We start from the raw sequence: 13,042 nt of genomic DNA, 5'->3' as shown, positions 1-13,042 counted from the left end.
ATATATTTCTTCAACATTCTCCTATTCTATAAATCAAGTCCCACTCAATAATGTTACGGAATTAAAAGACTTGGGTTTACTTCTAGGCAACTCTCTTTCGTTTCAGCCCCACATATCAGCCACTGTTAATTAGTCTCTCAAAATGTCTGGCTTCCTAAAAAGATGCACCTCAGGCTTTCACTTTTTTTCTCAGGACAAAATACCAGCGCTACAGGAAAATCATTGAAGCGTGTAAGATCGGTGCCTGTATGAAAGTAGCGATTCACATTGGATTTGAATCACTGGATTCCATTTGGAAAAACGGTCTCAGGAAGTTTATTCCACATAAAGCAGTTCTCCAAATGAAAGAGTTCTTAAACAGTGAACTTCGAGGTTGAACCTCAAAACGATGAGCAGCCACAATCCGTCGCGTATTTCTAATAAGTACCGCTCTTGGTGGAATAAAATGTGCCTTCACTTGACCACTTTCCATGAAAGTATCTATAGAAGAGAGATAAATCCCCAACCTTTCTTCGATGTTCCAGATTATCAAGATTGCAAGTGATGTTCACATCTCCAATCAAGCGGATGGCTCTTTTCTGGATGTAATCCAGCAGCTTCAGAGCTCCATACATGAGATCAATACTCCAAAGAAGCTCTGATCTGAGCTTTATGAAGCAAAGTAAATAAACTTTGGTTTACTTACTTTTGCATTTGATTTTCAGAGGCAGCTGGATTCGGAGTGGAATTTTAATGTTGTGAAATTGCCAGGATAATGAATTTCTTGATAATTATTGCCATCCTTCTAGTTTATTTTCAAATTAATATTTGAAAGAAACATAAAAATTAACTTTAGCGTTTAAATATTATTTAGATAAATAACTAACTATATGTTTTAAAAATAAAACTTCCAGAGGTGAATGAAATAATTTTATTTTTTTTTAATGTAACCAAATAAAATATATAAATTTGCAAACTATCACAATACATCTGAATAAATAATAGGTAACAGCTAACTGTACCGTCTACTATGGAAAATTAAATACACTGATCTCCAATATACATATTTGGTCAACAAAACATTACACTCAATATTCAATTTTGAGATCACCCACAAACGAATGATTGACGAATTGTTTTACAACTTTGGAAATGGGTAAGTGGAAGGTAAAGCTGGTTGGTAGTCTGTGTTGTACATTTGAGCTTTAACAAAAGCTTCCTTGTCTTCTGGTTCGGGAAATACAGAAGCATTTCCTGAAAAAAAAAAGAATAATGATGTTGATAATTGTTCACCAATTTTTATTATATACTGTTTGATCTTCCTCTTGGAGATGATCACTTGGTGATTGAAACACGTGTTGAGGTGTTAAAATAACGGTTTGGTGTTGGGAAAACTCCAGTGGTATTCATTACTACACCAAAGATTTCAAACAGTGCAACAGTGCATCGTTTACTTTTGTCAATAAAGAAACCAAAAATATATTTTCATTGCCATTTTTCAAGCTGTACAAGATGCTGTTTTCAGATTTCATATCCGAGAAACCATGACCAATTTTATATATTTATATGGACCAGCAAAACGAGAATCTCATTACAAGTTAGACATTTTGGCAAAAATTGCACTGATATATCACACATAATTGAAATTTACTGAATTTTGAAGCGTCACTTGAAGGCCACGGTCATATGGAACCTGAAATATCATACGTCTCTTCTGCTACAGTGGCAGACACCAGTGGTATGTGAGTTGACTGTGATAACGACTTGCCAGTCAGCAAGGACTGACTGGCAAGTTACATGTTCACTCGTATTTATAATTTCAAAGAGTGGTGGAGATGGTGAAGGCACTGATGCTGGGGACGATGGCGGGGTGTCCATGAAAATGTTAGTTTCGGATTGGTCCGTACTTTTTCTGGGTCGTTCTGATTGGACCCCACTGTAGAACTACCCATCAAAAGACGGACCAATCAGAAATGAGTATTTTCATGACTGACGTCACCCCTCTATCAGCCCCATCGTTACCCCCTCCATTCTCCAGATGTATAAATACGAGTGCATAGGTAGCTCGCCAGTCAGTCGTGAGACTTCGAGGTATAGTCTTCGCCATCGCAGAAGTAGCAGGCGAAATGTTTGGTACTTTAGGTTCTATTCTACCATGGTTTACCAGTCCAGATTTTGTTTTCTTTGATCATAACTTCGGCCATAAAAGTCTTTGTCTTATAAAACTTCGAAATGGACAACTTTTCCCTTATGTAAGTGATTTTGTGCCTTTTATGTTTGACGAATCTACCATACTCATTTTGGACACGCTGCTTAGTAGCAGTAAGATCTTCTGACACTTCATTCTGTTACTTGATTTCGACTACATTACCTTTCTTATAAGCATATTCGATTATCTTCACAGCTATTTTCACAGAACAGTTCAGGATTTCAGATAGAGGAGGGTAAATACTTCCTTTGTCCAAGTCTTCTTGTGTCACCAACTCACACAATGCCTGTGAAATGAAGAAAAAAAATGTGTTAAATAAAATCGGTTATGACAATAATGTAGAATGATTCAATGAAAATATTAGTTTGGGATATATTCTAATCGATTTCCAACGAAAGTTATTGGCTCTACTCACTTCTGCGGCTATCAAGAAGTGATCCTCCCCAATATTCTTGATTCCTGCACAAACAGCGGCCAAACCAACACCAGGGAATATGTACGAATTATTTCCCTGTCCAGGAACGAGGGTTTTGCCATTAATAGTTACGGGATCGAAAGGACTTCCGCTAGCAAAAATAGCGGTACCCTGGAACACAAAAAAAGTGATTAAATAAATTAATAGAGCACATTGAAACAATCGTTTCGTAAAAAGTGATGTTTATGACTTCCTTTAGAAAGATGCCATCAATGCGACAGACAGAAAACTTAAGCCATGAATGCTAAGCGGGAGTCCCAAATATCAGTCCATTGCAAAGACAAGGTTTCGAAATTCACCGCCAAATGGAAACCACTTTCATTGCTGAAACTATATACCTATATAATTTGGAAACCCTACAAATAAAAAACATTTTGGGTCATTGTACTTTACTTGAACTGAAATTTATAGTAGTCTGCCCGATTACATGAGGAATACCATTCTAGTCACTAAATTCAAGATAGAAATTAAAAAAAAAATACACGTTTTTCAATAATAGTAATTCCTGAAAAAATTATTGCAACAATGACATCCACAATGACAGATTCAACTGATTTATTCAGTATTTCCAACTTATTTGAATGAATTTGTTTATATACTCAATTCTTATTTGTTAATTTTCATCAAATCCTCTTATAAACATGTCAACAGGCCCACCCAAACGAATTTTGGGCCCCAAGGCAATTATCTTGTGAGGGCCCCTTTCGGCCTCAATAAACCCCTGAAAGTCGAACCCAAATAGGAGTTTGCCTTAACAATATCACGGTCTGAGTGTTCTTTCTTACTTTGAATGCATTTACATAAATACAAGTAGACTGCTGTCGTTAAACATATACAGGGTGTAACTGAATAAGTGTAAAACATTTAAGGAGGTGATTCCTCATCGGAAAAAAGATAGGATCTTTCATATAATGAAACTTCATTGGAGCATCCCTTGTTAAGATACAGCCCCTTAAAGGGGGTACATAAAATTTGTATAACAATTTTTTTCCCAAGCACTAAAAAAGTTACAATATTGAAACACACAAACACACAACACGTAGAAATCGTAGTAAATGTTCAATATGTCTACCTTCAGACATGCGTAATGTCTGAAGGTAGACGCATTGAGCCACGTATTCGCTCATATATTCCTGGAGTCTCTCTGATTACCCTGCACGCATCGATGATGCGGTTTCTTAAGTCCTCTACATCGCGAACAGGAGTACGATAAACCAAATGATGTAAATGGCCCCAAATAGAGAAATCGAGAGGATTGAGATCCGGGGATCGAGCGGGCCAGTTCTGTGGTCCTCCTCGACCTATCCACTGATTTGCATATGTTTCAGTTAAATGCTGACGTGCTACTTGACTAAAATAGGCGGGAGCCGCATCATGCATAAAAAAGTTCCTGGCGCCCAAAGGAACTTCCTCCAGCAGTACTGGATGCACATCTCTTAAAAATTGAATGTATGCCTCACCATTTAAACTAGTAGGTAGAAAATGAGGCCCAATTAAATAACTCTGAGCCACACGTTAAGATAAAACTGTTCTTGATGGTTAGTTTCGACAATAGCGTGAGGGTTTTCATCAGCCCATATGTGGTAATTATGAAAATTAATAATCTTGTCCCGGGAAAAACTACATTTGTCTATGAATTCTATTGTCTTCAGAAAATCACAATTTCTTCTAATCATTTCCAGCATCCAACTGCAAAATTCAAGACGGTTCGGAAAGTCTCGCGGCAACAATGCCTGTACTCGTTGCAGATGATAAGGGTATAAGAGTTGTTCCTTTAAAATTCGAAATACCGTCATATGATCAACATTTAGCTGGAAAGCAATCTTTCTAGTACTGGTAGTAGGTTGTTCTTCAATCAAATTCAGTACTGCTTCCTCAAGCTGTGGTGTTCGTACTTCTCGATGACGACCACAATCCTGCGTTCTTTTATCGAATGAACTATATTCTCGTAATCGTTGATGAAGTCGAGCAAATATTCTAGGTGCAGGATGCTGCCGTTGAAGATACATTTCAGCATATTTTCTAGAAGATTCTAACCCATTCCCCTGCGACAGACCGTAAACGTAATGCATATCAGCCATTTCCTCATTTGTGTATGCCATTTTAATAATAAGTGAATTGTTAAAGTAACAAATTAAGAACAGAACAACAACATACAATTAGTATTAATTCAATTTCAAAAATTCACAAACTAACAGCGTCATACCAATTTAATTGTCACTATCGCTAATAGCGACCTACTAGATAGATTAGTTTCGTATTTTCGTATTTATGACGATGTATCTCTGTAGTTGTTCGTAAAATAATTTTTTGCTGCGAACTGGTTTATTTTGGGCAAAAAACCCAAGAGACATTTTTTGTTTAGAATGAAACAGGCTATCGGAAATACATTTTTGAATATTAAACAAATAATAAGACAAAAAGTAACATTGGAAATAAATTTTAGGAGTTGCGTTTTCCTCCCCTTACAATCATGGGGTAAACCAAATGAATTTATGGCTAAGTGTCTTTTTGGTAGTACAAAACGTCAGGTTAATTTTAATATTGCAACTTTTTTAGTGCTTGTGAAAAAAATTGTTATACAAATTTTATGTACCCCCTTTAAGGGGCTGTATCTTAACAAGGGATGCTCCAATTAAATTTATTTATATGAAAGATCCCATCTTTTTTTCGATGAGGAATCACCTCCTTTAATGTTTTACACTTATTTAGTTATACCCTGTATATGGGCTACCGAACATTTTTCTCTACGAATTAAAATTGAACCAAAAAGCTGCCGAAACAGCCTAAAAAACTAGCCAGACATTTGGCATTGATAGCGTTAATGAACGACGTTGGTTTGCGAAATTTCGTTCTGGAGATCTTAGCCTTGAAGATGAGCCCCGAAGTGGCTGACACACAGTAATCCAGGAGGAGAGATTGACCGATCAAAAACGATGCGTGGGATGGCGGAAGAACTGGCGTCAGATTCCATGCGGTTTTTGATATACAGAAGTTGTTACGTTTCGAGGTCTATTCTTTGCTTTTGCGCAACCAAAACGATCCTTTTTTGGATCAGAACGTCACGACGTCACGTGTGATGAAAAGTGGATCCTCTACGACAGACGTTCAGGACAGTGGTTGGATACCGATGAGCTACCCAGGCACTACCAAAAGCGAAAACCCACCAAAAAGACCATGGTTTCTGTATCGTGATCAGCGGCTGGTGTGATTCACTATAACTTTCTGCAACCGAACCAAACCACGACAGCAAAGCAAAGTCCGATTGTGAGAAAAATCAAATGACTTGAGCGTTTAAGTTCTGCCTCAACCACTATACTCTCCAGACCTCTCGCCAACCGACCATCATCTCTTCAAGTACTTTCTCACCAAAGAGTAACTGGGACTTCTCACCACTCTACAAGAAAAAAATGATTAAGAGAAGACACGGAAAGTTGTTCAAAGGTATTTTGTTTTGGCAGGACAATGTATTCCCCTGTATACAAATGGTATGATGACATCCAAACAATTCGTAATTTAGGGTGTTCGAAATACACGTCATTCCTCAAGAGAAGAGGTGACAAAGGTCGTGAAGGTCTATTACAGAGCAAGATCTTTTTTTTAAGGATATAGAGGCGTAATGGATGTTTTCAATTAAGGAAGTATGTTGAATAAATAAACCCTTTGGCATTCATATTGTGTTTGCTCCTACAGTAGGCTGAGAATTTTCAATTCATCACCGTATAATTGACGTTAACGATTTACTGAAACACAAGTATACCACTTACATTGGTTGCTCTATAAGCTTCCTCTGCAGTACTTTCAGCTTTGCTCGTGGGGTTGCTGAGTGCGAAAATAACTGGTCGTTTGTTATTTCTGCCCATTTCTTCCAAAATCTCTGTTGTGAACGCCCCTCCAACAGCGGCTGCTCCAATTAAGATGGACGGTTTGATGGTTTTAACGACTTCTGTGAGAGTTTTAATAGGTGCATGAGGATGCGCGTAGAGTGCTTTGTGAGAAGATATTCCACCTTCAGGCCTGTCCTTGACAATCAATCCTAGAAAACACATCAAACCCTATCAAATATTTGTTTAAATATACAATTTGTAGATAAAGATACCTTTTAGTGTTTCTGAAGGAAAGTGTAAAATAATCCAGCTGTTTTTATCAGAACCCAAAATTCAATTTGAAACTTCCGTCTCAAATTGTGAATAGATTCAAATTCTTTTGCGTATGTCCATCTCCTTTCATTCAAATTATTCTTTCAAAATAAAGTTTTTATCGACTGGGCCCATTTCATTATTGGCCCTTTTGTGCTAGCACCCCTACTGATACAATGGTTCAAACAATATACGAAACTGATATAAAAATTCACTGAGAATCATCTTTTAATGATGGATAATTGTCTAATTATCTGTTTTATGGCAGGGATATTTAAAACATCAATGAATCCAGAGTACAAAAAGCTTTCAAATAACAAACCTTTCGAATCCACCATCCAAATCTTCTGCCTCGCCTTCTCTTCGCTTATACCTTCCGCCACCATCGCCATGGTGCAGAGCTGCGCAATCCCCAGATTAGCCTCCCCGGCTCCTTGGAACACCAGGACATTGTCGCTCAATTTCGTCTTGGTGATTCTCAACGAAGCCAGGAGTCCAGCCACAGCCACGCTGGCAGTTCCCTGGATATCGTCGTTGAAGGTGCAGTACGAGTTGCGGTACTTCTCCAACAGTCGGAACGCATTGGCATTCCCGAAGTCTTCGAACTGTATGAGCGTGTTCTGGCCGTATCTTTGGACCACGGCTCTCATGAATTCGTCTATCAAGTCGTCGAACTCTTGTCCTCTGACTCTGTTTTGTTTTAGGCCGATGTAAAGAGGGTCTTTGAGGTGACCTTCGTTGTTGGTTCCGACGTCGATCGTGATTGGGAGGCATTGGTGCGGTTTGATGCCTGCTAGTGCGGTGTAGAGCGAGAGTTTGCCAATTGGGATACCCATGCCACAGGCGCCTTGGTCTCCTAGTCCCAAAATACGCTCTCCGTCTGTTACTACTATAACTCGTACATCTGTCTCAGGCCTAAAAATATAAAACAACTTAGAAAACATCAACCAAGAAGATAACGTGAATCAACAAATACGAGGATTGCTTTACTAGCGACCATTAGATGATGTTTTGCCCTTTATTACCCTAGATCAGCGGGTGCTAATTATTATTTAACACGGAGGCCAAAATCTGCCTCCGTCTTCAGGAATGGATAAAAAATTCGAATATATACGCAGTTATTCCTTTTTTGATAGCTTATTTCTTTACTTCTTCGACAGACGTCAAAGATAATTAATTAATTTAATAAATAATTTCATATTTCAAAACTTCTTTGACATCTGTCAAGATAATTAATTAATTTAATAAATAATTTCATATTTCAAAACTTCTTTGACATCTGTCAAGATAATTAATTAATTTAATAAATAATTTCATATTTCAAAACTTCTTTGACATCTGTCGAAGAAGTAAAGAAATAAGCTATCAAAAAAGGAATGACTGCGTATATATTCGAATTTTTTATCCGAAACGTAAAAGATAAGTATTAGTTCTTAAAAATTTTTTTGATAGGCAAAATTGTTAAATACGACAAGTTACTGATAAATAGAAGATTTTTCTTTGTGAAAAATACTTTGATTTTTTACGCAGTAACTTATCGGGGTAAACTAAAGAGTTTGCCCTTCTACACTTGTATAAAGTTCTCCATTATAATTTTTATATTTTTTCAGAATGTGGAAGGTAACAATTACCCAAAAAAGGTCGATGAAAAAATTTTCAATAGGTTATTGAAATTCTCTATCAGAGACATCCCAAAGTGCATCCCTTATGCTGTTTTTCACCAAATGAAACTATTGCGAAGAGAACATATGACGAATCATAAGGAAACATAAGAGTTCTCACATATATCGATTTCTTTGTGAAATAAACGATTATAAACATGAAGATAGTATAGACATACTAAGAAAGTTTATATATCTTTTGTACACATGAGAGATTTGAAAAATACTACTCAATTCCTCATCTGAAGTCTGGTTAACTAGTTCAGAGTTGAGAAACTTTTATCGAAAGTAGCTCTAGCTTTTGTACAATCATTTTTATCATTGAAAAAACTCAACAAAGCAATTTCTACAGTTAATACTGAATCTAAATAGATTACATAAAATCAACATGCTGATAATCAAATCACTAATAAACACAATCTGCAAATGCACAATCATAATTATGCACAAAACTCATCAGACTGATTTTGACGCACTTCAAGATCACCTGTTATAGAAAAATAATAATTCAATAAGAGATTTTATCGTTTTCCATTGTTTCAGTATTCATCAATTTCAATCACCCATGAAAATGTATTTATTTAACTTAATCTCACTGAAGATGAAAGGCTTATTTTGATTCCTGGTAAAATAAACGATATAATCATAAAAGCCTTCAACTCTAAATAAACAGAACATATTGAAGTGATATCCCAGCGACATATTTAGCTTTCAATATTTTTGATAGGAATTTATTGGAATATTAATTTTAATGAGTGTTAAAAAACGTTTTGCGACTTTTTGGAAGTGTTAAAGATTCATCTTAGTTCGGTGAGGTTTGGAAAAACAAAAAAAATTTCATGAAAGAGCAGGAAAGGGGGTGAGAGAGAGGTAAATCTAGGGAAGAGTGGCGCTGAAAAGAATGGAAAAACGAAGAAAAATGGGAGAGAGCTTTTTATAAAAAAAATAAAAACAAATAATACACTTACCAATTTTTCAAAACTTCATACACATGGCCTTTGTCGTAAAGAGTGATAAAAAGGCCTCTGGGCCTCCTGTAAACTAATCCAAAATTTTGACAGGCTAATCCTACTACTGGAGTATACACCAAAGGCATAATGTCTTCAACATATTTTCGTACTAAACTGTAGAAGAGTTTTTCGTTACGGTCCTAAAAAAATATAAGTTTTCTGTTAGTGAATTCAGTGTTCTGCGATGTTTTTCCTATCACAGAACATTTCAGTTCCTGAATTGATTTCAAGTATAATGGCATATGAAACGTGAAAATTTTGTCGTTGACATGGTAACACGATAATTTTATAACATTATTTGTAGAATTTCAACAACATCAAAAACTTATCACAACTATAAAGTTTAAGATTCATTAAACATTAGTTTTTTGGAACTGAGTTATATTACTTGAAAATAATGTTTTTGAATGCATCTGAAATCTTGTAGAAACCTGACACCAAGAAACATATATAATAAAACTTTATTAATGTTCTCCACCATCATAATTTACATAATAAAAAACATTCATTTTATTTATTTTCAATAAATTATTAGTATTTTAAAGAAAGTTTTGGTGAAATACAAATTTAAAATACATGGGACCACTAAGAAACACTGTCTGGCAAGTAAAAAAAATGTTTGACGCTATAAATATTTTTTGTGACAAACTGTGTCTGATTTCGAAAACTGCAGATAATTTTTTGAGAAAATTAAAAATTTCAGGCAAACACTCCAATAAAAATTTGCTATGAGTTTTTTTGCAATGTATATATACAGGGTGTTACATAAGTACGTTAAAATATTCTAGTGACGTATTCTTGAGACATTTAGAAATAAAGTCTACATAAATTTGTGTCCTGAAATGCTTCGTTTCGGAGATATAGGGTGTTGAAATTGAATTTATTTCAAATTGTCCTAACTTTTTTGACAGTAAACTTTTGGTACTTTTCATGAAGAAACCTAATTCCCACACCTTTTTCAAGTCAAAAAGGTACACTCTCTCAACAAATATGTAAATGATTGTTTTCGAGATATCTACAATTTTCTATATCGATGCATATTACTTAGTTCCTAGGGAGCTAAGTGAAGATACTGAGAACATTACAAAACTAAGTATGTGGTGGACCTCGTCAAAATAAACATCTTTATATTTTTTCATACAATGTTTGATGAAAATAATTAAAATTGCAAAAAACAAAACCAGCTATGTTTTGAAAAATTTCAACAATTTGTATTTCGAGAACATTTTATTGGAAAAAGTTGTTTATTTTGATGAAATCCATCAAATACTTAGTTTTTGTAATGTTCTCAGCAACTTCACTTAGCGCCCTAGGAGCTAAGTAATATGCAGTGATATAGAAAATTGTAAATATCTCGAAAATAATCACCTCCAGCGTTAGTGAGGAAATACCTTTTTTACTTGGAAAAAGTGTAGAAACTAGGTTCTTTCATAAAAAGTGCCAAAAGTTTTCTTTCAAAAAAGTTAGGGCAATTTGAAATAAATAATGACAGCGTAGGCAGCCCCCTCTAGATGTTACATGAAAATTAATACGAAACTATGATTTCTCACGACAAAAAAACCCGGGTACCAAATTTCGTGCAAATAACTTATTTTTTGGAAGATATATTTTTAAAAACGAACAAAAAAAATCAATTTCAACACCCTGTAACTAGGAAACAAAGAATTTCTGGACCCAAGTTTATAAAGACTTTTTTCTTAAAATTGTCTCAGGAATACCTCAATTGAATATTTTAACGTACTTTTGTTACACCCTGTATTCAATTTAATTAATGACACATAAATGTTAATTTTATAGCTGCCAGTTTTATTGCTGTCAATTTTATCGCCATTCATAAGAAAGGCGTTTTATCGCTGTAGAAATGTTTCAACAGACTATTATTCGATTTAATTATATTGTATTGCTTTCAAGGAAATAACCAACAGAACATATTGGTTTTCACTTACTAGTAAGCCCATCAAATACAAATACTTGTTCAGGTTGTCGTCTAATCTATCCAAACACAATTTACAATGGAATATTTGTTCTTCCTGTGTCTTGACCTTTGGAGGTAAAAGTCCGTGAATGCCAAGCGTCTGACGTTCTTCGAAAGTAAAGGCCATACCCTGAAATAAAACCACAAGGTGTGTTATTGTTTTTAGGAAGGAAAAATCTTACTAGATTGAAATTTCAGATTATGTTAAGGTAGTGAAAACAGAAAAACATATAATGGGAATTAGTTGTTTAATATACAATATTTTTTTGTTGAGTTTAACGAATAATAAAATAAACACGGGATTTTTAAACAAAATAGATGTTTATCGACCATTTTCGGGTTTTTTCACCTGGTGGAAACTAGTGAAATTGACATACAGCAAGGACAACCCTTTCAGATCTCATATTTTCACAAAACTCATAGAAAAACTTCATTAGCTGAGGGAATGGCTTTGTAGGATTCATTAGCTTCATTCAGATCTACTATGTTGTATAGACTTTTCAAAATTCAAAGTTCTACTTCAGTAGAGAAATTTGAAGATTGGAGACAAAAATTCCTACATCGTTATTAATATCATTATATTAATCGAATAGTTATAAACTTCCACGGCTGGGGATAACTGACGTTTCGACTACGACTGCGGTAAATATCATCAAAGGCGATGACCCAACGAAAAAAGGGCGCTAGTCGTCCTCACGGCAAATATTCTTCTTGGGAAGTAATTCCAAACGTCGTAACTTTGATGTTTCCTTTCCGTAAAGACAATTGGTAGTATGTTTTGTATAAAAAATGGAACAAGCACTTCGTCCATTGCCCCATCACCTTTGATGATTTCCACAGCAGCAGAAGACGAAAAATCGGACATAAAAACCTATAGAGCGCTGCCTACAAACTCGGGAAATAGTTTTGACGTTATAATTTTCTTAATCCCCAAGGTTGCGCTGGCTAGCCAGCATTATCAACCAATAACAACCGCCCATATAGTGGGGTAGGTGATCATTGGGTCTGAGAATCATGAGCCCTAGGCAAGCCTAGTGATGACAGCCTTCTGCATTTGTCCGGCTAAGATTTCTGGCTTAGTGTGGCAAGCCCGAGATTCGAGAGTAGAAAGGGCTTCATTCCACCAAGGAGTCGAATAATCGAAGCTACCATCTTGACGGAGTGATCTGGTTAGAGTCTGCGCAGTTCGAAGAGATAAAAAATCTCGATAATTTATCCGTTATCGGATATCATAAATATCATCTTGCTATGATGGTCGAGAAGGACTACATCAGTCTTATTACCTTGTATGAGCTCGAGGGTGGGGAAATGATTGTTCCAATAAAGTCGACACTTCTCGTTCTCCACAACGGATTCAATATTTACCGGAGCGTGGCGCAATACCGGTGTCAGCGTGGGACAACACCGGTGTCTCGCCACTACCGTAAAAGTGCCGTAGGTGGTAATAAAGCACTCTTAGGGCCGCATTATGTAGATTGATATAGGCTGAGGCCGCTTATGCTGGACATGCTAACAGCAAGTACATTAGGGTTTCAGGCGTTTCGCGGCAGGCCCTGCACTTTGTGTCAGGAACCTCTATACCCATACGCGACTG

The 13,042-nt window shown here is 35.9% G+C and overlaps 1 protein-coding gene across 3 annotated transcripts in view; it reads right to left on the bottom strand.

Moving 5' to 3' along the window:
• Positions 1-896: 896 nt before the first annotated feature.
• Positions 897-13,042, bottom strand: part of Men (NADP-dependent malic enzyme) — a 49,049-nt gene continuing 36,903 nt past the window's right edge. For all 3 annotated transcript variants that reach the window (XM_023156014.2, XM_023156012.2, XM_023156013.2), the window contains exons 3-9: positions 11,420-11,578; positions 9,432-9,613; positions 7,125-7,717; positions 6,431-6,699; positions 2,604-2,774; positions 2,351-2,474; positions 897-1,233 (exon numbers count right to left, since the gene is read on the bottom strand). In XM_023156014.2, coding sequence (XP_023011782.2) covers positions 1,118-1,233; positions 2,351-2,474; positions 2,604-2,774; positions 6,431-6,699; positions 7,125-7,717; positions 9,432-9,613; positions 11,420-11,578 — 1,614 coding nt within the window. In that variant the 3' untranslated portion in view covers positions 897-1,117. The remainder of the gene's footprint in view (positions 1,234-2,350; positions 2,475-2,603; positions 2,775-6,430; positions 6,700-7,124; positions 7,718-9,431; positions 9,614-11,419; positions 11,579-13,042) is intronic.

The sequence above is a fragment of the Leptinotarsa decemlineata genome, unplaced genomic scaffold (genome assembly GCF_025532065.1).
Source record: "Leptinotarsa decemlineata unplaced genomic scaffold, Ldec_3_MD MMD2_tig00026361_RagTag_RagTag, whole genome shotgun sequence".
Classification (NCBI taxonomy): Eukaryota; Metazoa; Arthropoda; class Insecta; order Coleoptera; family Chrysomelidae; genus Leptinotarsa; species Leptinotarsa decemlineata.
The sequence above is the reverse complement of the archived record's forward strand: the minus strand, read 5'-3'. Positions and strand labels throughout refer to the sequence as shown.